The 27,794-nt window shown below is 43.4% G+C and overlaps 1 protein-coding gene across 2 annotated transcripts in view; it reads left to right on the top strand.

The window, feature by feature from the left end:
* Rbms3 (RNA binding motif single stranded interacting protein 3) overlaps positions 1-27,794 on the top strand; it is a 675,207-nt gene that overhangs the window by 275,149 nt on the left and 372,264 nt on the right. For both annotated transcript variants that reach the window (XM_038323829.1, XM_038323830.1), the window contains exon 4: positions 23,336-23,427. In XM_038323829.1, the coding sequence (XP_038179757.1) occupies positions 23,336-23,427 (92 nt within the window). The remainder of the gene's footprint in view (positions 1-23,335; positions 23,428-27,794) is intronic.

Below are 27,794 nucleotides of genomic sequence, written 5' to 3'. Positions count from 1 at the left end.
ACAGAACACGTGGGGCCAGGGCTTGGTGGGCAGAGGACCTTTTGTGTAAACACACAGACTTTATTTGGATTCTCCACCCCCATGGGAAGGTGGGTGTGGTGGCAGGGGTGGGGGTTGAATGTGGGGTGGCCAGAATCCAGGTTCTCCTGGGCAGCTTGTTTAGCTGAAATGACAAGCTTCAGAGTCAGTGAGACCCCATCCAAAATAATTACATCAATCAATAAAAGTAGAGAAGTCCTTGAGGAAGCCATCTGATGTGGAACCATGGCCTCCACACGCATACAAAAGTGCACGTTGCACATATGCACACACACACATGTGCACACACACATGTTCACACACATGTGCATACTGTGCGCATGCATATGCACATACCCCAGAAAGAAAAAGACAGAAAATGAAAATATCATATTCTGTAGTTCAACAAGGAATAGTCTAAATGGAAAGTTAAAATGTCAAGATACTTTAAAAGAACATTATTAACAGTGATTATTTCTAGGCCAGGTCTTCTACTTAATTTTTGTTTTGTGTGTTTACTAGACAGTCATGATTTAACCTCATGGTAAGAGAGAAGTAAAACAGGACGAGTCAAAGCACTTTCGTCAGACCCGTCCTAATCTGCTTCCTGGTGAGGTTCCCACAGCCGAGCCACCTAGCATGTCTTTCCATGGAGTCTGCCTCTGCCAGGTTCATCTTTGTCACACAGCAGTGATACACATGGCTGCCTTTAACACCTCCGAGAAGTCCTAGTGCTGAACGCAAAGGCGGCCGGCCGTTTCTCTTCCCAGCGGTTTCCACGTGTTAAACATTCATTGTTCTTCAGAATAATTAGTCCACATGGTGAAATTGGCCTCCATTTGGCATTTATTGAAGAAACATGAATGAATAAATTTAGTGAATCAAGGAGTCCTTGATTAAAGTGATTAAATACTTATTAAAAATTTCCTGGTTGTGAACCAAAAAAAAAATGAAGATTCTCTTTCCAAATTCCACTTAGAAGTCAGAGAGCTAAAGGCGCTTGCTGTTCCTGCAGAGGACCAGAGTCCAGTTCCCAGAACCCCTGTCGGGTAGCTCACAAACTTCCATGACAGCAACTCTAGGGGACCTGACATCCTCTTTCAGCCCCAAGGGCACACCTTAGTAAAAATCAGTTATACTTTTAGAAACTGCACTTAGCATTTTTAAAGGTGTATGTGCTTATACTTTCTAGTCTGTAAAGTGTTGGATTTGACTAAGTTTATAAAGTGCCTGGTAGGTGCAAGTTGCTGTGGGAAATGGGAAATGCAAAGGCAGTTAGTCTCCCTTTACAGGAGCTAATCTCCAACCAGTTCATTACATTTTCAAATACCCAGTCTCCAAAAAAACTAAACCCTTTCTAGACAATGATGATGATGATGATGATGATGTCACGATCGTTCTCGAAGCTCAAACAAAGTGACGCTTTAGTTCAGTTCTGGCGAACAGTGCCGTGGCGGAGTGGAGTCTGGGTGCTTCTGCTGGCAGTGGTGAGCAAAAGGCAGATGGCGTTGCTCGCATTTTGAAACTTGACGACACCATATTTCCAAACAAATACTGTCTGACAAAAATAAAAGCCCATCTGGGATTTTTTATATATATAATTAATTGTTTTCCCAGCCAAAGAATCCTCCCTTTTCCCAGCATTCCGATCGCCTTCCATCCCTAACTGCCCCGTCACGGACTTCTTACGGCCGTAGAGATTTTGCAACGATACAAATGATGTGAAAAACATCAAGACTTGTTTGGAAATGCTTGGTAACTTAGTGGTATGAAATGCACCCACATAAAAACCTGCTCCTCCACCCATACAACACGGAAGACAAGCAGTAATCACGGCCAATGAAATGTGGGGCTGGAGAGATGGCTCTGTGGTTAAGAACACCACTGTGCTTCCAGAAAACCCAGGTTCAGAACCCGCATGGTAGTTCACAGCCATCTGTGACTCCAGCTTCGGGGGCACCTGACACCTTCTTCTGGCCGCCACAAATACTGCACACATTTTGTTCATAGACATTCATGCAGGCAAAACACTCTGCTGCATAAAGAAATTCTAAAAAGGATCTGAAGGGGAAATTGTTATTAAAATTTCAGTTCATTATTCTTTCTTTTTGAGAATCAGAATGTTTTGCCCAACAAATGTCCAGTCAAGAATGGAATTAGAGTAATGACTAGAAAAATAATGCCAACTTGACTAGAATTAAATCTGGCTTTATTATATAAACTGTATTTTTGAAATGCCTTCAGCAGAATAAGTACTTCTCTGTAATGAGGGGATAAAAGTCAAACATTTTAATATGGAATGCTGTCTTTAAAAAATGAATACTTAAAGACATTATGAGCTTCCTTTAATAAACATAGAAAATGAGACATGGCCCAGTTCGGTTTAAAGTGAGGATGAAGATCACCCAGTAATTTACTAGAGGGAGGAATTGGATTATGCATTCTTACCTCTGCATCCTGCTTAAATGTGGTCCCTATGTCCCCAGGGCAACCATATAACTTATATTGAGACACAGTTTTGTGTAAATGTTAAAATGGGTTTTATTTATTGTTTTCCTGTGTGGTGTGTGTGTGTGTGTCTGTGTGTCTCTCTGTGTGTGTGTCTGTGTATGTGTGTATCTGTGTGAGAAGGTACGTACATGCACAGTACATATGTGGACATGAGAAAACAGCCTCCAGTATTAGTCCTTGCCTTCTGCCTTGTTTGAGACAAGTTCTCTTACTGTACACCAGGCACACCGTGAGCTTCCCCGGATTCGCCCATCTCCTCTGCTTACCACTATAGCAGTGCTAGGATTGCAGATGCTGTTTACATATGCTTTTACATGAGGTGTGGGGATTCAAGCTAGGTCTCCATTCTTGTGTGCCAAGTGCCTTACCTTCTTAGCCCCAAAATATGTTCTTAATTTTAAAGACATGCCTTCATTGAGAGAAAAGCAAAAGCGCTGTTTAATACAGATGTAGCATTTCAGTGATGTGCCAAACACCATTTTGGTGATTTATAGGTTGTTTTAGCTTTCTGCTACTGTAACCAAGACTTGACAGACTCTACTTCCTTTAGCTCATGGTCTTAGATCTAGTCTGTTGCATCTGTGGTATAGCAGTGGGTCACAGCAAACAGAGCAGATCCCAACAAACAGAGTGGATCCCAACAAACACAGTGGATGACAGCAGGCATGGTGGGTTACAGCAAACAGAGTAGATCCCAAACAAACAGAGTGGATCACAGCAAACACAGTAGACCGCAACAAACAGAGTGGATCCAAACAAAGAAAGTAGATCACAGCAAACACATTGGATCACAGCAAACATGGTGGATCATAGCAAGAACACTGTGGATCAAAGCAAACACAGTTGTTTACCTGTGAGCATTTGATCATTCAGTACATGATTTTTTTTTTGAGACAGGGTTTCTCTGCAGCTTTAGAGCCTGTCCTGGAGCTAGCTCTTGTAGACCAGGCTGGTCTCGAACTCACAGAGATCCGCCTGCCTCTGCCTCCCGAGTGCTGGGATTAAAGGCGTGCGCCACCACTGCCCGGCCAGTACATGATTTTGTACTTGATCTGGGAAGCATGAAAGACCAGGAGCCTTGTCCTCTTGATACAGTGATGCCACATGGTGCGAGCATGCAGAGTGTGGGTTTTTGTAGGAACTGCCTCTCTCCCATCCATGCCCATTGCGTCTCCTAAACAGGGGCCTGCAAAGATCTCAGAACACTACTGCATCCTCCACTAAGCCGGGCTGATTTGTATTAATCAGGATACAGATGGAAAAGATACACACTGACTGGTAAAATACCAACCCCACATTCTCAGATATTTGGTGCATTATTCCACTGTTTGTCATCAAAAATGACTGGTGACCAGCCTCAGTATGTTAGTTCCTTTACTGAGCATCTGTCCATTCCGGACACTTCTTCAGATCTTAAATACATCCTGATGAGTCAGCTCCCATCTGAGCTCAGGTATATCGCTGTAGAAACATGACTACTTTTGATCTGCACTAGCAAAGGGAGCCTGCATCAGTAACTACACAATCATTGGATGTTTTAATATGTTTCCACTCATCTATGCAGTACTTGTGGAGGGCTCATGTTAATACTTACTGAGAACCAACAGATAATTTTTAAAGTATTTGCTTATATCTTGTACAAATATTACAATTAAAGTAAGATTTTTTAAAAATGTGCTTCTGAATTTATAGTTGTCACTGTATAGAGTTAAGTCATTAAATATTTATATATAATATATATTGTGATTTATATTTAAATACAGGTACATATTTGATTATACATTACAGAGCATACTCTTATTTAAGTCGCAGATATATATTTATATGTATGTATTTGTATATCTCACAAAATGTATATATATATATATATATACATACACACACATATAGAGAGAGGGGGAGAGAGGAAGACTACCTATATATGATGTGTATGTTGCAGAATCCCAGCTGCATAATTTCAGATTGTTAATAAAATGTGAAAAGGAATAATAAGGAAAACTTAGCTGTCTTCTTACCTTATTGCAAGATCAGAGAAATAATATCTGTAAAGTATTTTAAGGGGCTGAAGAGATGGCTCAGCTGTTAAGAGCCCTGGCTACTCAGCAGGGTACATGGGTTTGATTTCCAGCACCCACATGGCAGGCAGCTCACAACCTTCTGTAAGTCAAGTTTCAAGAGACCCAACACCCTCTACTGGCCTCTCAAGGCACGACATGCCACACGCATGTTGCACATATATACATACATTCAGGAAAGCCCTCGAGCACATGCAATAAAATTGTAAGTCTTTGTAAAAATCATTGTAAGGTTTAAGTGAGATGAACTATGAAGAAATTAGTACTGTGCCCTGCAGGAAGTCTGTATTGGCTGCTTTCATTCTCACATAAACTTTAATTTCACGTCGGATATGAGAGAGCATGGTCTCTGTTGCACAGCAGGGCTGTCTCCCCTGCAGATTGGGAAGTGCTGGCCCACGGCTCCTCAGCCCTACTCACCATACCAAGGTGGCATCTGTCCTAAAGAAATGTGAGATCGTCAGGTCGCGAGGTCAGCTTTGGGTTCGGTACGTTGGTCCTGCCATCCCTCAGAAATGAAGATCATCGTTAAGCAATCAATCTAAAGTGTTTGGTGTTATTGAAACTGTCTGTGTTGTTTCCTTCAGGGGCTGGCTTCAGGCAACAGCATTTCCTTTCATGGCTTTTGTTTCCTCCTTCTGAGGCTGGAAAACCAGGTCTTAGCCCTGCCTTTGATGCTCCAGCTTCCTTGTGTCACTCATGTCCCAGGGAACTGCATTTCCCATCATTTGTGGAAGATCCTGATACAAAGTGGACTGGAGGGGAACTGGAATCTATCCTCCCCCACCAGCACCTTCAAGAGTGGAACTTAAATTGTTTTCCAAAACTTTTATTTATGTCTTATTTATTTTATTTATGAAGGAATATGTAATATCCCTTCAGTGGATTAGAGACTTGGTGTCCTGTGGAAAAGGGATTTCTAGAGCTGGTGTGGGCAGAGTTATTTATTTAAATTAGTATAGCTGCCGTGGAGGGAAACCATCTCTAGCTTATGCTGTGATGTGGTTTGTGTGCTTGAACACATTTCCAAGGTCACATGTCTAGAGGTAGGACTTACAAATGGCTTTCACTGTCTCTGCACTTTCTGGCCGTTGTGGAGCCCTGACTTTCTCTGCACGGCATTACTTAGTCATCTAGATTTTTTTAAAAAAACGTTTTCTCCTGTCAGGATAAGTCAGTAGCTCACCTACTTTCTTCCTGTAGCTGAGTAATGTTGTTCCTAGATCCTTTGTTACATCACATTTAAACAAGGCAAGTTTTAGACAGTGGACACCAAGTCCTTTATTGCTCTGAAAACCACGAGTTGCTGGTCTCACCTGAAAACCTATAGTGCAAAAACTCCAGTTACTAAGTCAGGGCTGCAGTTGAGCTGGAGGGAGCTTGTCTAGAGAGCTAGAGGCCCTTGGTTTGGTTGGCTGCTGTTGGCGAAGGGCTGCTTGTTGGTTCCCCCGGCCACTTAACCCCGAAATAATCACACAGAAACTGTATTAATTAAATCACTGCTTGGCCCATTAGCTCTAGCTTCTTATTGACTAACTCTTGCATATTAATTTAATCCATTTCCATTAATCTGTGCATTGCCACATGGCAGTGGCTTACCAGCAAAGTTCCATCTGTCCCTGGCTACATGGCATCTTTCTGACTGTCTTCTTTCTCCCAGCATGCCATTTAGTTTTCCCCACCTACCTAAGTTCTGCCCTATCAACAGGCCAAGGCAGTTTCTTTATTCAAGTATGGTAATCACAGCACACAGAGGGAAATCCCACATCAGGCTGCCCTGGATAATCTGAGTGTGATGGTGATTCCCTATCTCTGGGAACACAGGGGCAGGGAAATCAGAAGTTGTAGGCCATCCCTCAGCTCTGTAGCGAGCTCACAGCAACCTTTGGCTCCATGAGACCCTGCCTCGAGAAAGAAACAAAACTGCCCCCACAACAAACAAACACAACAAAAAAGTAAAAAATGTCCCTGAAAACAAAAGTAAAGTTATTAAACATACATCATTTTAGCTGGGCAGTGGTGGCACACGCTGTCAATCCCAGCACTTGAGAGGCAGAGGCAGACATATGTCTATGAGTTCAAGGCCAGCCTGGTCTACTAGAGATAGTTCTAGGACAGGCTCCAAAGCTACAGAGAAACCCTGTCTCAAAAAAGCAAAACAAACAAAAATAAATAAAGATGCTAACTCACTAGCATAGAAAGGTTTAGACATCTGACATACTTGTTTCCAGTGCCCACTGGACATATTGAGAACACAGACTTCTCCCGAAGAGGCTGATACCTCCAGTCATGCATCTGGGACACATTCTGAGATGGAAACACTCAGGGGACTTCATGTGTGTGCTCACCAATGAGTGCAGGTGTGCATTCTGGGATGGAGAAACCACTTGCCTTGGTGATAATCTTATGGGGTCTCTAGAACACCAGGGTTCAGTCAGTGGCCAAAGGATCATTGTATACGATGTGACCAATCTACTTTCAGTGTTAGGGCCTTTCACATCTGGTCCCTTCCCTGTCTCAGAGTTAAAGTATTAGTCTGAGTTGTTCAGGAGGGATTGTTGCAAATGTTCTGAGCTCCAGGATAACTAGGACTACAAAGTGAGAATTCCTCTCAAAACAAAAAACAAATGAATGCTTGAATGAATGAATGAACAGTTATTTCCCATGCTTTATACAAAAAGCACCTAACTACAGACGAGAACATAATTTTGATGTGAGTTCAGAGCAAGTGCCATCTTCTAAAATACCTGTCTGATTTAAGAGGTGAGGACTGGTTTGTCACAGAGGGCTGTGTGGACCACACTAGCTGAGGTTAAAACAAGAAGGTTTTGATTGGTTCCTACATTCACTTGATCATTCTGTCCGTGGGTGATAGAAATTGTAGGCTGCAAAAATTATATAATTGTTGTGAAGGCCACAACCGATGTGTGGAGAATGACAGGACTTTTGCTTTCCTGGGAGAGGAGCACAGAGTTGGTTGAAACAGAGGTAGAGTGGCCATAAGGCAGCAGCGTCAGTTCCTGGAAGGACAGGAGAGTAGGCAGAGATTTGCTGCGAAAGTGAAAAGTCCTCATAGCACAAACCAGGCATGTTCTGTGCCCTGTGCTAGGTTATGTAGCACCTTCCTTGACCTCTCCACTTCAATGAAGTTAATTAACTAAAAGTTTTAGACTAAGAAAAAAAGGGGGAGGGGTGCTGGGAAGGTGGCTTGGTGTAGAAAGTGCTCGACTTGAAAAGGAGCAACTGAGTTCAGATGCCCAGTACCCTTGTAGAAAGCCAGATGCAGGTGCCACGGTGCACGGAGAATATCAGCCCTGAGAAGACAGACTGAGGACACCTGGGTTTTCAGGCTAGCAGGTTAGCCCAGGGTCAGTGAGAGACCCTGCCTCAAAAAAAGAATACAGTGAGCAATTGAGGAAGGTAGTAGACACCAACACACATACACACACACACACACACACACACACACACACACGCACACACGCACGCACGCATGCACGCAGGCAGGCACGCACGCACAAACACATTCACACGTGATAGGACAAGAGGAAAAAGAAAAAGGAAATCTTGGAAAACTCAGATTTATTTTCTCCATCATCTTTACCCCAGCCAATCCAGAGTAAGCTGTCAGTCTTCCTTCACACTGAAGTTTTCACTCATGTTCAATGTCTGTGTCCTCACTGGGCATCCATAGCCTCTTCAGAGAGAGGACCTATGTCTGATATCTTTTGCACTCCCTGCATCACCTGACTCAGAACTCGAAGAACTTCACCAGGCATTTGTTAAATTAATGGCTCTAATTTTATATTTACATCCTGCCTGCCTCCCAAAAAGGATGGGCAGGAAATGGAATTGATTTGCAGGGGTTGATTAATGAGTCTGTTGTTCTTGGCCCTAGAGCCCACATCCCACCTCCATGTGTAAAATCGGGATGTAGAACGCGGCTTTCAGCCTTCCTTCTCCACACCTGACCTTGCCTAGTGATCTAAAGAGGTGTGTGTGATAGATCTCTGCCCTTCAGTAGGCAAACATCTGCAAATTACCCACATTATCACTCTTAGGGGTCCATTATTTTTCTGCTGCTTTCGGTGACAAAGCCAGTGTTGGCAGGCTGCAAAGCTGCACAGGGCAGTGTCCCATTATTACAGCAAGTGAAGAGAAATCGAAGGAGCCTATGGCCCTATTGCACGCCTACCACTCAGGCTGTTATTGGGAAAGCTTTGAGGAACAGCTCCCTTCCATTGGTCACCCAAGCTCCACCCCTCCACCTGTCTGATTCCTTCTTGCAGTTTAATTTTTGGTGTCCTCCACTGGCTGCTCATCTGGAATATTTGCTTGAAAATGTGACACGAAGGTTCACCCATTCCTTCCAACTTGTAACACTTTAAAATGGAAGTTCCAAATTATTGCTGTAAAAATAGCTGATCTTATGACTCCCAAGGGATCCCTTACTTTAGTCTGAATCGTTCAGAATGGTTTGGTTTTGTGGAGTGAAGGAGGAAATGTCTGCCCTTAGCAGCTTTTCTGTTCAAGGGCAAGTCCACCTCAGTGCTTGCCAACTTTAATTTTCCGAGGGTTATGAGACTTTAATTTGATTCTTTATCCAATGTGCATGAAATGTTTGCTGGAATTTGCATAATACATTTATTGTATAATCATTCCACATTGGTTACCTGCTTCTTCAAATGAACGTTAGTATTTTTTTAAATGTTTTTTAAAATGTATTAATGTCGAGCAAACTTGAATTTTGAAACGAAACAGAATTGCTTGTATCACCAATGCGCTAACACAAAAGCAGGGCTCAAGAGGACAAGAGGTTACACTTACATATTATTAGGGGAAACACCCAAACAACCCAAGCCTGTGGTTTCCGCTGAAGGAAGCTGAAGGAGTGATATGTTTAGAATATGTTCTGTGCGCAGGAGCGTGAGCCTATCAATCACACTCATCTCATCGTGCATTTAGAGATGACTGAGTTAGCTGGAGTCTTGGATTCCAGCTCAGTCTGAGGAGGCGAGGGAACTGCCATAGGCACTCAGCCAGCTTCTTTGAATTCATTCAGTACCTACAACCAGTGCGTTTTTTTCCCTACAATAATATTATTATTCTCATTTTGGCTGATGGCTCTGTGCCTAAGGCCTTACCGTTATAAGATAGCAGAGGAAGGATTTGAACCCAGATTGTAGGAAGGGATTCTTGTTACCACATGGGATGATTTTTCAACAAGTGTACCTGTCTATTGTGCGCAGCCTTGAGAGGGGGACCTTGAAAGTATTATATTTGGTGGAGTCTTGGGCATGTTTGGAGAGGGGCTTGGGGAGAACAGAGGATCAAAGAGAGCCAGCTAGGTACAGGTAGCATCCTTGCTCTCCCAAAAGTCTCATGAGAACAGCAGCTGGAGGGGGTCCTGTGCTGTGATCCAGGGCATCTGTGTAGCTTGTGTGCAGTGTGCATACATGAAGGACAGCTTGGTTATCTACTAATGCAGTAGATATAGGCAGGCCTGCACAGCTGCATTTCCAACATCCCCCACCCAGTGATCTCATACTGTTGATATCTAGATCATTTTTAAAGTGGGAAGGTAAGGGATCCTCAGGGGAGGGGTTCTCTGGTCTCTACACATGCTGCTGTTTTATTTAATGACCCTGATAATGACCCTTATGAAGATCCTTGTTTATGTAGCATTCTCAAACTACTGCATCTTAACCAACCTCCCTACGATCCTAACATTCTATTCCCCTCATACGAGAATGATTTAGCAAGGGAGAAAAATTGTCTTGCTGTATAAATAGCCAGCTATTTAAGGCAACACCTTTTGTGCTGGTGAAGTGGTTCAGCGTGGAGAAGAATGTGTTGCCAAGCCTGATGAGCTGAGCTTGATCCCTGGAACCTACATGATGGGGAGGAGTGAGCAGAATTCCTCAAGCTTACCTCTTACCTCCAGGCACATGCATGTGCTTGCCTGGGCATTAACACACACACACGGAAGTGCTTTGAAAAGATAAAGTATGATACTATTATCATACACACCAATTTATAATTTCCAGTAAAATTTTCTTGAGAGAAATGTGTCTTCAACTATTGAAAAGCATTCTATTTTGAAGGCAGAGGTAAATGTGAGGTCAGGGGCAGAATGTGGCTCTTCCTCTTGTTCTTCTTCCTGTCATGTGACACATTTTCCCTCCTAAGATCCTGACAGTCTTCCGTAATGCCTTTGATGTGGAGCCCAGCACAATACTGTGAGGAAGGGATAAAACTGTGTGCATGATCTGGCACCTCTTTGGTTAAAGTGGAAGAATTAATATTATTTGGGGGGGGGGATTGAGATAGGGTTCTCTGTATCTTTGGAGCTGGTCCTGGAACTAGCTCTTGTAGATCTGGCTGGCCTCGAACTCACAGAGATATGTCTGCCTCTGCCTCCCAAGGCTGGGATTAAAGGCATACACTACCACCGCCTGGCAGAAGAATAAACTTTAATTGGCCATTTATTTATCTTTGTGTTACAGCTTCATGGATAATATTTTTGTATTAGCTAAATTCTTTGTATGTGGGAGTGGGAGGTATGTGAGTGTGTGGGGTATTTGTGTGGGGGAGTTATGTGTTCATATGGTTATGGGCATCTGTGCCTGTGGAGACTGGAGGATGATGATGTTTCTTCCTGGGTCTCTTTCTGCCTTGGGATTCTTTTTCAGATAATGTCTCTAACTAAACCTAGAGCTCAGAGATTTGGTCAGACTAGGCATCTTCCTATCTCCTCCTGCCCAGGTGATGATTACAGAGCTCCTCACTATATCTGGCTTTTATACAGAGGTAGAGATCCAAGCTCAGGTTTTCATGCTTGCACAGCAGGCTCTTTACCCGAGATCTCTTCAAGTCCCTAATATTTCTAATGTAAGATTGCATAATGTGAGCATTGTAGTCCAGCCACTTAGAGGCACCATGTAGTGACCTGAGTTCAATTCTTGGGACCCTCGTAAAAATGGAAAGAGGAGACCAGCTCCACAGAGTTGCCTTCTGTCCTCCAAACTCAATTCCCTGGCCCCTGACATTTATAAAGAATCAACTGTAATTTTAAAAAAATATATAAAATAGAAGAAAATAATTCCTATTTGTGTTTAGGGAGAAATGAAAAATTGAAAAGCAATTTTTCTTTTTTATGGTTTTAAAAATATATGTATTTATATGTGAGAGTGATTGTGTGTGTGTGTGTGTGTGTGTGTGTGTGTGTGTGTGTGTATCTTCTGGGAATCAGTTTGCTCTTTCCACCACATTGGCCCTGGGGATTCAGGTCATCAAGCGGTAGGAAAAGCACGAGTATCTATGGGGCCAATTTACTTCAGGTTCATTTTGAGAGCTGCAATTATATTGTATTTTTCTATGAACTTTTGAAACTTCCTAGACAGAGAATAGTGAGAAAGTAGCCATTCATTCTAGTAATGATTTGTAAGTAGAACTATTGGGAATCAAGCCTTACAAACATAGCTTAAACCCCAAGGTCATGGTGGAAGCAAGCTTGTGTTTTTCTGAGTATTACTTTGCCTGTGATCTTCCTTCTACCCATGGATGCATTGCTCTGGATTGCCAAGATGCTACTTTACTTATCTTTGAAATCTAATTAAAACTTACAATTATCTTATGCACATCAGGTAGGGTGAAGATAGTACTTCAGTTTCAAAAAGATGCAAATCCAGACTATGTCATACTGATAGAGGGTACTTGTAAATGCTTGTTTAAAGTATTTAGAACAAGGCCAATAAACACCAAAGAGTAAATTCCATAAAATATATGCATAGATTAGGAAGGAAACAGCTTGTGTTCAAATAGGATTTTTCAAAAGTTTGGAAGAAGGAGGTCATGGCTGGTGTCCCGGTTTGCTTTCTATTGCTGTGATAAACACCATGAGCAAAAGCAGCTTGAGTAGGAAAAGGTTTGTCTCATTTTCCAGGTTATCATCCATCACTGAGCCAAGTCAGGGCAGAATTCAAGGCAAGGGCTTGGAGACAGGAACTGAAGCAGAGGCCATGAAGGAACACTGTTGATTGACTTGCTACCCATGGCTTGCTCAGTTTGCTTTATTACCCCAGGACCACCTCTCGAGGGGTAGCACTGTCCACAGTGAGCTGGGTCCTCCCACATCAATCGTTTATCCAAAAACTGCCTCATAGGCAGACTGATGGAGGTGGTTCCTCAAGGGAGGCTTCCTCTTCCCAGGTGACTCTAGCAGTGTGAAAAACTAAGCTACAAAACTGGAGTCCTTACTCTTGCAAACAGTAGTGCTTAAAAGTGCATGGGGCCACGGTGGAAATCTATGGCAGAGACAGGCAGCGGTGGTGGGGGAGATGGTGAGGGTGTGGCAGTGGCTGGGAGGGGGATAACTAGAATGCACTATTGAAGAAAAGTAAAGGATGTGTATAGTAACTCAAAGCTGATACTCCAACTGTCTGGAGGCAGAAGCAGACAAAGTTCTGTGAGTCTAGAGATAGCATGGTCTTCATCTGCCCAGTAAGTTTTAGGCCAACCTGGGCTGCCTGATAAAACAACCTCATAAAACAAAACAAACAACAAACAAACTAGCAATGAACAAAAACCACGAAGGAGCTGAAGAGATGCTCTGCAGACATGGGAGCTCAGTCCCCATCACAGCATCTGTATAAAAAGCTGGGTGTCTTTGTGCTCAGCACGGTGAGGGGTGGAAATGGATTTCTGGAACTTGCCGTCAACCAGCCTAGGGTCAGGTTCCACAAGAGGGCCTTGTCCAAAAGGAACAAGGAAGAGAGTGATGGGGCAGGATGCCCAACGTCTTCTTCTCATGAGCCTGAACACATCCACATAGCCACACATACATGCACATACCACACACACATGCCAAAAGAATGAATAAAAGCAGGAAATGAAATCTGGAGGAGCATTTATGGGGCGTCTTCTTAAAGGGTTCCCCGGTCTCTTCCTGCAGGCAGCTACTTGGTGCTATCCTCTGGATGGCTGCAGCTTGGCTGTAGTGTGCATCCATTAAATTTCATGGATGCTGAAGATGACTGATGCCATTTGGGGGCTCGCTGAGTCTAAATAAAGGGCTCAGCTTAGCAGAGGCTCCCCTCCAACCAGTGCTTGCTTACTACCCTCCTCTGTGCTTAGAAGAACCAGAGCTCTACCCTTTGTAAGGCTTGAGCAAGGGGAGGGAGAGAGGAAAGGACAGTCAGAGCTCAGGTCTTAATGAGTTCTGCCTACCTGGTGGTGGTCTACAGCCCGTGGAACTGTGACGGCAATAGCAGCTTGCTTCCGTCATAGTCACAAAGTCAGTGGGGTTGTCTCATGGGTATCCCAGGCTCGCTCCTCTAACCGTCATTCACTTACCTTCCTTTATTCCAATGGAGGAGACACATTGCTCTGACAGGTCACAGACATCTCTGAACACAGTCTAGCAGCGAAGGGAGGCTTTCTGCAGGTCGGTCTGACATTTATACCCACATCGGCTGCTCCTTGCATCTCTGCCATGCAACAAAATAATAGCCGGTCCAGAAGAAGAATAGCCAAACTGTGTGTATTTTGAGTTCCAGTAAAGCACGGAGATTGCACTGAGCTCTTAAATAATGATCCAAGTCCTAGTCTTGACTCTCAGTCAGAAGCAATAATTCCTCTATTTAAACATCAGCTCTATGGAGTAAGGAGGGCAGCGAGTTTGGGCATCTGGCTCGGGTCTGACCGGGTATGATTTCTCATGCAATGTAAAAAAAATGAGAGAATGTCCCAGTTCAAGTGGCAAGCTGTTGCTTCACTGGCTGAATTTGTCTACCTTTGTAATTACCTTATTGAGCTGGACAAGAAAAACTTATGTCTCCTATACAGTGCTTGCTTTTTCTTTTTTATGTACAAAATATACCTTATTTGCCCCACCTGGAAACAGTAGTTTCCCTGCTAGAGAATTAGCTCTCCTTTCCAGGTATTAGAGCAGTTCTTCTCAGTACCTGGCTCTTTACTTAATTCATATGAACTGTGCATATAAAATGGGAGGCAGAAAAGTACACACACACACACACACACACACACAAACCATATGTGTTTTGTTCCTATCATGACTTACTGAAGGAAACCTAGATTGGCTGATTGACTGCACTGGATAAAAATGCATACAAAACTCAATGAGAAGGTGCTGTGTGAGAGTACATTAATTGTGTGATCATTATTTGGATTATCTGCTATTCATTTCTGGGTATAGGCAAATGCAGGGGCATGCTTACCTTTGTGTACTCAGAGGCCGGGGACTGACGTTATGTGTCTTGCTCTCTCTCCACCTTCTTCTTTGGAGACAGGATCTCTCATTGAACCTGGAGCTAAGCTGAGGGCCAGCAGACTCCAGTGACACTCCTCTTTCCTCCTTTAAAATACGGGGTTTACAGGCATGCACAACATTGCCAGACTGTATATGGATGCTGGAGATTTGAACTCAGGTCTTCAGACTACTTCAGCAACAAGTCCTATTACCCACTGAAGAAGTCTCCCCAGTCTTTATCTACCATTTTGTATGTCATTGCATATGCAAACTATGAAGACCTCTGCCCCCCTAAAGTTACCAAGTATACAATGCCATAAACCCTGGCACAAGAGGGAGATCTTTGAGCTGTCTTTATTTTTCTTACAATACCTAATTCCCCCTTGCCCTTTGAAGTAGAAGCTTAGTGCATTTCATGGCAGGAGAATCACATTATGGTTCAAAAGTGTCTCCAAAGCTGGGAAATCCTCCTCTAAAGGCAATGTCGTGTGTTAGGATTTCTGACACAGTGATGTGAGGTTTTTGGAGCTTCAGTGAGACAGCCTCCCTACCATTGTGTGGATGCAGCGTCCATTTTAGTTCCCATTTGCCAGGGATCTGATGCTGCAGCCCTTTGTATGGGCAGTAAATAGGCTCTCTCTTTAATGTGTAAAACTGTGAGATCCCAAGTTCTCATTTAAGGGTATTTTATGTAGACGCGATTTAGGACTATAATGGTGGAAACTATTTTAGGAAGGTCTTTGTTCTACCAAATACGAATTGTTCGTTTCCACAGCTGAGCAGGCTTGAATTTTGGGCTTTGCATTTTTGCCCATCCAAGACAGAAAGTGTGCTTCTAATTCTCCCTCCTCTCTCTACCTGCCCCTCCTATCTGTCTCCCCCGTTTCTCCTCTCCTTCTCCCCCTCTCTCCCTCACTCCTCTTCTGCTCTGCAGCTATCAACTGCTTTTTGATCCTCAAACAAGGGTAGAACTTCCCGAATCCTTCCCCATTAGCCACCAGAGGAAGTTGAATTCTCAAGCATCCCATCTGTGAACAGTTGAGCAGGACTTGAGATTCATGTAGAAGTCTCAGCCAAAGCACTCACTTGTTCTGTCTGGAAATCACATTGGACTCCCAGCTGGTTCTGCATCTGTGTTCTGAGAGGGCTTCCTTCTATAAGAATCATTCCCAAGACAAAGAATACGCAATTGGTGCGGAATTCAGTGTGCATTTAAAATTCTGAGACCAAATGGACTGGGTACCAAAAACCTAAAAAAGTTCTCCAGTTGCAACCCCCCCATGCTACCCCACCCAACCCCAATATTGGCAAATGAATACCTAATTTTAATTGCCAATATAAAGAGCCAGCAGCAACATAAAAACCTAAAATCAACTGTTGAATCTGATAAAGAGACTTTAATGAAACTCCAAATCCATCTTTGCACAATAGTTTATGAAAGATAAAGGTCTCTGGAATATGTCACCTATGACTGCAGGAAAGGGAACAGACAAAAGCCCCTCTGGTGATCCTGTAGAGTTAAATTGTAATTAATATAGATTATTTTTCTAGAAGGTCATCGCTCTGGTAGTGCCATGCAATAACAAAACTTTAACTAAGTGCGGAAGGTATAAAGCATTTCAGGGAAGCATTGATTAGGCATGCCGACGGAAGAGTGCATTCTCAGGATGACCTAATTATCCCGCAGTTCCTTCTCTCCCATTGCTCCACTTCTGGCTAATTGCTGAGCTGCTGGCCTTGTCTCCCTGACCAGGAGAAAAAACAAGCTCTGGGTGTGGGGAATAAACAGTGACATTCGGATCCAATTTGCTTGAACCTGTCGCCAAGGGCAATGACGTCATTGGGGGAGGCAGGGAGCACAGCCAGCAGGCTCAGTTTGCCCTGGCTAACCTTCCTCAGGGGCTGAGTTAGCCCTGGCTAGTCTTCCTCAGGAGCTTTGGAGTTTGCACTGGCTAACCTTCCTCAGGGCCAAAGTTTTCCTGGCTAGACTTCCTAGGGGCTCTGTAGTTTGCCCTGGCTAGCCATCCTTAAGGGCTCTAGTTTATTCTGGCTAGCCTTCCTCTGGGGCTCTGTAGGGTTGAAAGCACCATAGCTGGGCTGGATGACTCTGCCTCCCTTCCCCTTGCCAGATGCAGAGAACGGCTTAATTATTTATCAGGAAGGAAAGCAAATTGAAACCAAATTTAAGTGATTTTCATCCCTTACTAAGCACAGCATTGTGTTTTAGAGCCAGCCTTGTATTCCATTTCATTTTCTTCTGGCTGTGATATAGCTCTTACCCTTGTAAACCTCAGAAACGCCATGTTTATTTACGGAATGGGCATATTTTTCAAGGTTTCTTGGGACACGTTGGCCTCCCGACTCTCACTGAAACAGGGAGAAGTATGCATGAACACCCCACAAGTCAGACCCGTGGCTCTCTAGTCTGAGTCTGTATGCAGAATCTTGGCTCCTTGTTGGCCTGGTGCCATCCCTACAGGTGTGGGGTCATTCCTTTGCCCCAGAATTTAGCTATCAATTCCCTGAAAAGAAACCTCAGGGTGCCTGGTGTCCTTGTGGAAATGGCTTCAGTATGTGTAGGAGTAGAGCCTGGAAGAGCCATGTCTTGATTCTCTAATATACTGTGTTGTGTGTAGGGTTGAAAGAGAAGGGAAGGAACAGGAAGAGGAACCTGTAATGCAAGGCTATATGATGCAGGACAGGCATGGCTGACAGCAGGGGTATCATTTGGTTTTGGTTGCTGTTGTTTGTAAATCAGAATTTCATTGTGACATTTTCACCTGTTAATTAATAAGCACTGTAGTCTTTCCTGTAAGTTTACTTATTTTAAACATACATTTTATGTACTTTGACAAAGATTTGCTGAATACAGGCTTAGGTAACATCCAACAACTAGGGCTGTCCAGGGAAATGGCAGCTGGTCACAAATGCCTCCCAGACCTTCATGTTTGGCCATGTGACAAGAGATGCTGCTTGGAAGGCTGTAGAGCCTTGCTGGAGGAAGCAAGTCACTAGGGGTGGCCTCATGGTCTTATAAACCGGTCCGCTCGGGTCTGCTCTCTGCCCTGCTGCAGAGACTCCATGACCAGTTTTCTCATGTTCTTGCCGCCATGCCTTCCCCACCATGACGGAATGTGTCCTCTCAAACTGAAAGCCAGAGTAAGCCATTCCCCCTGAGTTGCTGTTGTCAGGTACCCTTGGTCACAACACGAAGAAATGCAACCAATGCAGCCAGAGCACTCTTTCTTCTTCCTCCCTGTGACTGAGGGTGAAGGGGCAGTGTGCCCATATAGCTCCCAGATGCACGTGTACCTGCATCTTCCCAGGAAGGATATTTTATGAATTATCATCTTGTTGTCATGAAGCTTGGCTCTCTTCTCAGACTGACCTTCCCTATTCCTTCTTCAGAACTGGAAAGGGTTATTAATGCACTGCTGTAGGTGACCCGCAAATACTTCTGAATCACTGACGTGAGTTTCAGTGGTCTTTGCCTTGACTTCACACGGGAATGAGGACACACATGCACATGATCCTCTCACAAGGGAAATGAAAACTCATTTGAGGGGGATGGAAAGAGAGCGAGCTCAGTCAGTAAAGCATTTGCAGTGCAGTCATAAGGACCTGGTTCAGTCCCTAGCAGCCATGTGTAATATTTGGCATGATGACAATATTTTTGCAATCACAGTGCTGGGGAGAAAGTGACAGGCAGATCCCAAGGGCATGCTGGCTACCCAATCTCACCTACTCAGTAAGTTTCATGTGCATTAGGTATCATGGTAGGTGGGTCCTACCTTGATACTTAATGCCGCTCACTGCGCCCCCGTGTCTGCATTGGATGAGCTTTTACCCAGTTACCGAGCTTCGGGCAAGGGGCTTGAGGTTAAAATACATAGACACATGCAGACAGAGAGGAATGCCCCTTTCTTGTGTTCAGGGGCAGATTATATAGAGATAGCCATGCCCCAGCCAAACCCACCAGAAACCATTCTGCCATCAGGAACTCCTGAAGGTCTCCTGCTCAGAACAGCTATAGGCACTCAGATCAGGGGATTACAAAAAATTCAAGATCTGGGGTCTCACTGCTCCCAACATCTTAAGGTTAAGGAGTGACACCTAAGGTAGAGCACTAGGCTCTACACACATGTACATATGCATGCTACATACATGCATACAACCCCCAGTGACTTCATTCTTCTATTATCTATTTTTGTCTCTTTCCATCAGCTATCTCTACCACCCCTTCCCCATTTTCTCCCCTAACTCTTCCTCTTCTCGAGCTTCAGTCTTTACCACTCTAGAGCCTTTTCACACTTCCTCCATGCGTGCATGTTCTGCATTTGGCATAGCTAGTTCTTCCCTCTTGGGGTCCTTCTTGCCTGATTATAGGAGGACATGTTCCCATCTGTGTCCGTCATCCTCTCTGGTCTTGCTTCAGTCTTCTCTGCAAACTTGCCTCTGAGACCTAAGAGCTGTAGTTGTTCGAGTCGAGATATAAATCTCCCCCACCCCAGTTCTCACTATGATTTTTCCCTCTCTCCATGTCTTTGACTAGCATTTTTAAGTTGTTTCCCACTTACTATGTATTTCTGATTTTATCCTTTTTACTGAGTGCCAGCCTAACGTGCCTCTGTGTTGGTTATTTTTTTCCTGCTCTTGTGTTGAAATACCCTGTCAGAACCAACTTAGGAAAGGAGGGATTTGTGTCCATCATAGCGGGGAGAGAGCAGCAGAATCGTGATGGGGCTGTATCCGTGACCCACAACAGACAGCAGAAAACACATTCATGTTTATGCCCAGCTCCATTTCTTCACTCTTACACAGTTCAGCAACCCCTACCTAGGCAATGGTGATGCCACAGTGAACTGGGTCTTCCCAAATCAGTTAATACAATCAAGGCAAACCCTGAACAGGCATTCCTACAGAGCACTTGATCTAGACAACTTCTCATTGGAAATCACTTCCAGGCATTTCTAGATGGTGTCAAAGGGACATTCAAAACCAACTGTCACAATATCAAACTGCAATATGGCTTTTCTGCAGAGGCTTTCACGGGTGTTCTGACTGGACGTGTCTTCAGCCTTCCTTCACTCCTGCGCGTCCTCCGCCAGTCTCTTCACTTCAGCCAACTACAGCTCACTCACCCAGTGGCTCATGGCAAAGGAGAACAGAACCCAACCAAGCAATCATTCTCGTCATCTTATACTTCCCCTATTCCAAGCCTAATTATTCAACTGTGAAGTCCTGCTGGTCCTCCCTATAAAATATAACTCCCTTCCTCTCTGTCATCCAATCAGGTTTCTTCTCTTGGCTTGCCTGGCGAGCCCTTGAGACATCTCCACTCTTTCTGCCAACCTCTTCCGTCGCCATCCAGTCTCTAGCTAGAGGGAGCAAATCCGTGATTTCTCGGTACTGAAGGGTCAACCTCTCATTCCGTGCCCCCCATTCTCCTTTATTTCAAGGAAGGCAAGGCCGTAATATCTGCAGATTCCTTGGCATGGCCATTCTGTCACATCTCTAACTCACCTAATAAGCTGCATACGAATGGGAACTGGCGCTGTTGTTTCCCACGTTACATATTCTGATGGACCAAGTGATCCATGAAGGAAGAATGAGTCTCTGAATGGATGCAGGCCAGCCCTAACCCCATCTGTACCTCCCATGGAGAGATGTGGTGCAGGCCCAGGCCCTCCAGGAAGCAACCTGCGAAGAGAATGAGCTGGAGAGAGCCTTTCATGGGATTGTGTTAACTCACCCCTTAATTCCAAATCCAAGTACTTTCAGGCATGAGGGGCACAGGCCCCAGGGATGGGTTGAGGACCATTAGGGGTGCAGGCTGTAGAGCAGGGCCAAGGGCTATCAGGCTCTAGAGTGGGACCAAGAGCTATTAGGGATGCAGGCTCCAGAGCAGGGCTAGAAACAGTTCTTTGTATAGCACTAGATAATTTCTATGCAGACTTGCTTTACATTGTGTCTCTGACATCTAATTGCTTCTGCTTTTTTGGCCAATGTATAAGTTCATCCGTGCCTCAGTTTCCTCATACAGTGGACCCAGAGCCGGTATTCCAAGACACACCGTTGCTTTCATACATAACAACACCCTCATCCTCAGACCAACACCTGACCTGTGGGCAATGATGTCTAAGCTTTAGAAATTTTAGTCCTTTGCCTATAACTCTGGTTCTTGATTTGTCTTTCTCATGCCACTTTTCTTCCCCATCTTATGAAGAGAAGAATTGTCAGCCCTTACAGAACACACTTCCTTAAGTATGAGAAGCGTAAGCTTGAAGGCCCTGTTTTGTGGGAGCATTTTGCTTGTACACTGCTGTGTTTCAGGTTCATTTTGGGATAACATGCTGGGAGGGAGAAAAGGAAGATGGGATTTGAGGGAAGAAAATTAGAAAGTTAATTAAAAGAACCAGCTTGGTAATTGAATTCCCAAATACTCTTATTTGGAGGTTGGGGTGGGAATGGATTATAGCACACGAACGGTGTGTTTGCCTCAGAGGCAGGCCTGGAAGTTCTGAATGAGACAAGCTTCAAAGTACAAGACAGATGTCTGTCTTCATGGAGGAGTAGATGTGTTGATACATTCATAGACTTTTCAAGAGCACAACACATAATATTTGTAATGTACATATTTATATGTATCATGAATATGCATGTATGTGATATGTATAACTCATATACTATGTATATCATATGTAATATTTATTATGTGTATATGGATGTGTGTTAGTATATTTTTCTATTTCCATGTTAAAAATCCATTGACAAACAACAGGTGACAGGAGAAAGAGTTTATTTTGGTCTATAGTGGCAGAGGAGTAGGGGAAGACTTGGCATCAGACATGGATGTCATGGTGGTCAGAGCAGAAAGCTGACGGGCCACATGTCACCTTTATACTGGAAGCTGATATTGAACAACAAGTAGGGCCCATCTACAAAACCCCAAACTCTGCCTCCCAGGGATATATTTCTTTCAGTAAAGCTCCATCATCTGAAGGTTCTGTAACCTCAAACAGCGCCTCCTGCTGGTGATCAAGTGTTCAAACACATGAGCCTGTGGAGGACATCACATTCAAACCACAATACACATACACTCCTACAGCTACTTGTTGATTTTTTTATATGATTTTGAGACATCATCTCATGTACCTTCTCCTGCCTCCACCTCAGTCATGCTAGAATCACAGGTGTGTACCAACACACCCCATGGAGTGTTCATATTTTAGCATATTCTTGGCAGCTGACTTTGCTGTTGGGTAAATTCCTGGACTAATGGTCACGTGAAGACCGTTTTCTCTCCATAGTTCTGTCTTATTAATTGTTCTGCTTGTTTGTCTCCCTGAACGTTTTTATAAGTGCTCACATAATCGCACAAACAGAATCATATATTTATGACACCCCTCCCCCCAAAAAACCTAAGCAAGATGGCTATTTACTATTTGTTTTTAGAGACTGGAGTGTTTATTCATCAAATTACTCTTTTCAAAATTAAAAAAATCAATGATTTGAACTGATATAGAGAGAAACAAGATCTTATAATTTGGGACCATGGGCTGAGTGATTGGGTCAAAGTAAGTTCAAACCCCTACTCTAACCCACAACCTTTATTTATTTGTGCAACCAAGACATATCTATTGGCTGCCTTCCATGTGGCAACCACCATTGCAGCCTCTGACAATAACTTTAGTGTTCTGGCTTCTTTACATTTCCCTGTGATGGTTTACCCTGGGAAAAGCAACTTAAGCATGAGAAAGTTTATTCAGGTTTACAGTTCTAGCACAGTCCTATGGCAGGGGGATTACAGCGGGGGGGGGGGGGGCAGGGGGATTTTAAGCAGCTTGTCAACTACATCCAGAGTCAAGAAACGGAGAATCCTCCAGTTTCCGGGATCCAGGCTCCCCTCCGAGGGGATGTGCTTACCCACAATTCAGAAGGGCCTTCTCATCTTACTATCCTAAAGAAGATAACCCCACAGACATCCCCAGAGGTAGCCTCCTAGGTGGTTCTGGTTCCAGTAAATGTTGACCATCACACTTATCCGTTCTTATGGCTTTTATGAGTATCGGTTTTTAGAGGTCTGGAAAATGGATTTTAGCCTCAGACACTTAAAGATTTCCAGGGCTTTATTCTCCTCCCTGTTGCAGCAAATCTGTAGCAGGAAGAGCACAGTAAAGCAAAGCTTTGCCCGAGCTGCCAAGTTAGTGCTAAGTGGGCTTCTCCACTGCACCCCAGTCTGCAAAGTACTCTGGAAAAATGAATTAACCTCCTCTTATCTAGAGTTACTAAGGTATCTCTCGTAAAGCACTTGGGAGCAGAGATATGAGAGTCTTTGTGTCGAGCCAGGTTGCTTCGGGAAGAAATGAATTCATAACCGACAGTAATTCTGCATTCATCGGATGACAGAAGTGTGCCTTCCTGCCTGTGGTGACTAATGCCAGCTTTTGTATCTTTGCAGGTTATGGTTTTGTAGATTTTGATAGTCCTGCAGCCGCACAGAAAGCAGTAGCATCCTTGAAGGCAAATGGCGTGCAAGCGCAGATGGCCAAGGTAAGCCTGCTCAGACAGAGAGGATCTGTGAACATGTGGACCCTTGTGTGTGTGTCTGTGCGGAACACATGTTAGTCCTCCGTAGTCAGCAGACCTCAAAGTATGGTTTGCACTCTTTCTGTACTCAGCTGTTAGGGAAAAGGAACCATACAAGAGACTTGGATTATTGTAATCTCTCTGATTTGGCATATAGTTACTCATGAACTCTTTGGTGTGGAGACCCCAGTGATTAAAGGATACATGTAGAGGGCTCTGCTTTGCCTGCAAAGGGAGATATGTATGCTTGGGAGTCTAAGACTCTCCCTTGTCAGCAGTGCTGGAGTCAATATACATGTATGTACTGGTGTAAAGAACTTTCCCCCAGTCGGCAGAGTTCTGGGGTAGTGCAGAAAGTTACCAGCGACTTAATGTGTGCTAAATCTTCATTTATTTGTTCCATGTTTGGAGGCTTCTGAGCTGATAGCCTTTTCCCTAGGCTGTGCGGTGAAATGGCTTATGCTAATGTCCTTTGTATCGCTGGAACTTCACTTTGGCCCATACACCCAGAATTTACCTGGGGAGCAGTATTCTTGATGTTCATCATTTTCAATATTTACTTGTTGCTACATAGTACTCATTGTCTGGAACTTTGTATGTAAAACTATGATGAATTTTTACAACAAAGTGAAAATTGTTACTCTTCATTTTGTGCCTTGATTGCTGTAGTGTTGGAAAAATCTGCCTATGTGGTATGATAATATGGATCTTGGGAACAATGTACACCGATGTCATTGTCTTCATTTTAATTTGGAATCTAATGAGATGCCATCATAATGATATAAGCTAGGTATGGTGCATGACTTTAATCCCAGCACCCTGGAAACAGTGGCAGGTTGATTTCTGTGATTTCAAGGACAGATTGGTCTATATAATGGAATTCAAGATCAGCCAGGAATATACAATGAGAGGTCTCCAAACACTAAAAAGAAGAAAGAGAAAAAGTAGTAAGAGTAAACACCAAAAATGTTGCTGATGACATTTGGATATTGGGTAAATGTTGATGTTCAAATGGCAGCCATTTTGAATCCTCATTAATAATCTAGGTTTAAAATATTCTTTCTGTTAATAATTCTGAACTTACTATTCCCAAGTTTTCATGCTCTTGAATGCCAGAGGTAACAGACCTTGAAATCTTTAGCATCTGTCCCTGGCGTGTGTCTAATTTTCTGGCCCTGTTCCCACAGAAATCAGTGATGTAATGATGAAGTCATCTGGTTTTTGCTATGATTGTGTCTATTCTCTAAGAACCTTCTAGCATCAGCCTCAGACTTCTAGAAGATCAGCGTTTGGGTGCTAGCAGTTGTTGGTACATTCTGACCAATATGTGCAGATCACGTCTGCTCATGTCTGTTGGGAGCCAGTTTCCTCTTGAGTGACAGCGGTGGGCTCATTGTCTGTCTTGTTATTCAAGGTGATATGAATTAGAATTTTCCAGTCTGTGAATTGTATTCTTTGTCAGGATTGTGCCTAGGAGCTTTAGATTTGGTCAGGGATTGAGACTGATGAAGTTAACAGTTTTAATTGCTCAGGAAGTTACATGCATGTTCTGGTTTAAAGGTTCTTTGCAAGAGTCAATGGCAACTGAAGTAGCAATCTCCTGTACCCAGAAAACAAGAGATAGAGTGTGGCTGTGGCTGAGTGATAATGAAAATGCTTAAGACAGAATAGGGAGGGGCTGAAGAGATGGCTCAGGGGTTAAGAGCACTCACTGTTCTTACAGCAGACCCCAATCTAGTTCCCAGAACCCAAACTAGACAGCACACAGCCTCAAGTAGCTCTGGCTTTCAGGATCCATCCTCTCTTCTGGCCTGTATGGAAACTACATCAAGTGTACACATGCATACAGAGGTGTAAACACATATAAATTTTAAAAGGAAAAAATAATCTTTAAAACCTATAGTATATCCTGGGGGTGGAGAAATAGTTCTATGGTTAAAAGTTCTGTGGCTTTCCTGAGGACCTGACTCAGTTTCCACAACTAAATTCCTGGAATTCCAGTTCCGAGAGAGCTATTGCCCTCTTCTGGCCTCTAAGAGCCCTGAATTCCAGTGCACACACACACACACACACAGAGACACACACACACACACATACATACACACACACACACACACTTTAAAAATAAGATGAATCTATGTTTTAAAAAATGAAATATACAAAGTGAGGAACCTGGGAGGCAGCTGAGGAAATTAAGGCGTCTGCTGTGAGGTGAAGACCGAAGTTTGATGGCCAGGTCCTACATGGTAGAAGGAGAGACTAGACTACCAGAACCCTCCAACCTCCATATGTGTGTGCATTGTGTCCATGTGTGTGTGTGTCACATATAAATATGTAATTTCATCACTTTATTAATTCTTAAAATGGTTATCGGAAGGTATTTGGTACATTCTATTTATAAAATTTGGAAAATTTGGAAGTTATCAGATAGTAGTGGCTTATAGATCATGAACACACAGTTCTTTCTAATTCTCAGGAGATAGAAAGATAGACGGACAGACAGATAGACAGACAGATACAGACAGATAGATGATAGGTAAATAGATGATAGATCATTGATAAATGATAGATTGATGAGAGATAGATAATAGAAAGACAAGCAAATAGATGATAGATAGATAGACAGATAGATGATAGATAGATAGATAGATAGATAGATGATAGATAGATAGATAGTTAGATAGATACATGATAGATAGGTAGATAGATAGATAGATAGATAGATAGATAGATAGATAGATAGGTAGGTAGATAGGTAGATGATAGATAGATAGATAGATATAGATATAGATATAGATATAGATATAGATAGATCGGTTGATTGATAGATGATAGTTAGATCATATACAGAGTTGAGCTTTTGTATTAAAAAGGGCAAAGAAAGTTGACATTGACTTTAATATTTTCAGCATGTGTGTACATAAGGAATCCTTGTCTGTGCCTGACTATCTCTCTCATGTGCGTGCACGCGAGCACATGCCCATGCACACACACCCCAGTCACTGACCTATCACCCAGTAAGGAAACCGTCTACACTAGGAATCATTTAAAGACTTCAAGGATTACTCACTCTGGCTGCCATGTTGGCCCTTGTCCCAAATCCAAGGTGCCAAACGTGGCGTGCCCGGCCGGGCTGTGGAGAATCACTCTGTCATAGGCTTGCTTAAGGTGTACCCGGCTGGGCTGTGGGGAATCACTCTGTTGTGGGCTTGCTGAAGGATTTTGCAGTTTTAGTGTGCTACCTGTGAAGTAAATCCTCACAAAGTTTGAGACCAAAGCCTGCTTTAGATTCCCATCTGCCCACTGCAAAACTTTCAGCAATAAATGACTCTGTAATTTAACTACCCAGAAGAAAATAAATAGCCTCCGTTTGACAATGAAATGGAACAAGCTTGGCCACCTGTATTAGCAGATTTCTCACTGAGCTATTGGATTTCACTGCACTTTTTCCCTTTTCCTGGCGATAACTGTTATTTATTATCATATAAACCTGCAGTCTGCAGGGTGTGTGCTACTTGCAGTGTATATTTTACCATTTAAGTATGCACCAAATCGCCTCCTGCATCCTTGTTCTTATCAGCATCCCACTCTGTTGGTTGTGGTGTGGCATTTTAAGATCCCCAGGATTTTAAAATAAAATGCCTCCTGGGTTGGAGAGATGGCTCATCAGTCAAGAGTGCATGCTACTCTTGCAGAGGACTTGAGTTCACTTCCAAATACCTGCTTCACGCTTTCTGTGACACAGATTCTACGGGACTGGATGCCCTATGTTGGACAAAACTGATACCTGCACTTGCATTCACATTGCCCCATACAGACACACATAGAGACAGACAGACAGATAGACACTATATGAATAATAGTAAATATTTAAAAATGCCACCTGTAATTAAGTTCCCAATAGCAACCTGGCACCCACTTGAAACTGTTGGAGCTGCTCCCCCTTAACAAACATGTTCCAGTGTGTGCCTGAGAAAACGCCAACAGATATCTCGCATACAAAGAACTAAATAGGGAATTGGCCAGGAAGTAGTAATTGATCAGTGTGTTAGTCACTTTCCTGTTGCTTTGATAAAATGCCACACAGAAAAGAAACTTATGGAAAACTTTATTTTGAGTTACAGTTTCAGAGGAATGGGTCTGTTATGGTAGGGAGGCATGGAAATGGCAGGAGGATGTGGTGTCAGGAGCAGGACGCTTAGAAATTAAATCTTTTACAGAAAACATGAAATAGATAGAGAACTGAAGGCAGCAAGAATCTATGGACTCTCAAAGCACAACACAGTGGCTTACTTCCTCAAGCAAGGCTGGAATGCCTCCCCAGACAGCCT

This window comes from Arvicola amphibius, chromosome 3 (genome assembly GCF_903992535.2).
Source record: "Arvicola amphibius chromosome 3, mArvAmp1.2, whole genome shotgun sequence".
In the NCBI taxonomy this organism is placed as follows: domain Eukaryota; kingdom Metazoa; phylum Chordata; class Mammalia; order Rodentia; family Cricetidae; genus Arvicola; species Arvicola amphibius.
Note: the sequence above shows the minus strand (reverse complement) of the source record. Positions and strands in the feature narration are given on the sequence as shown.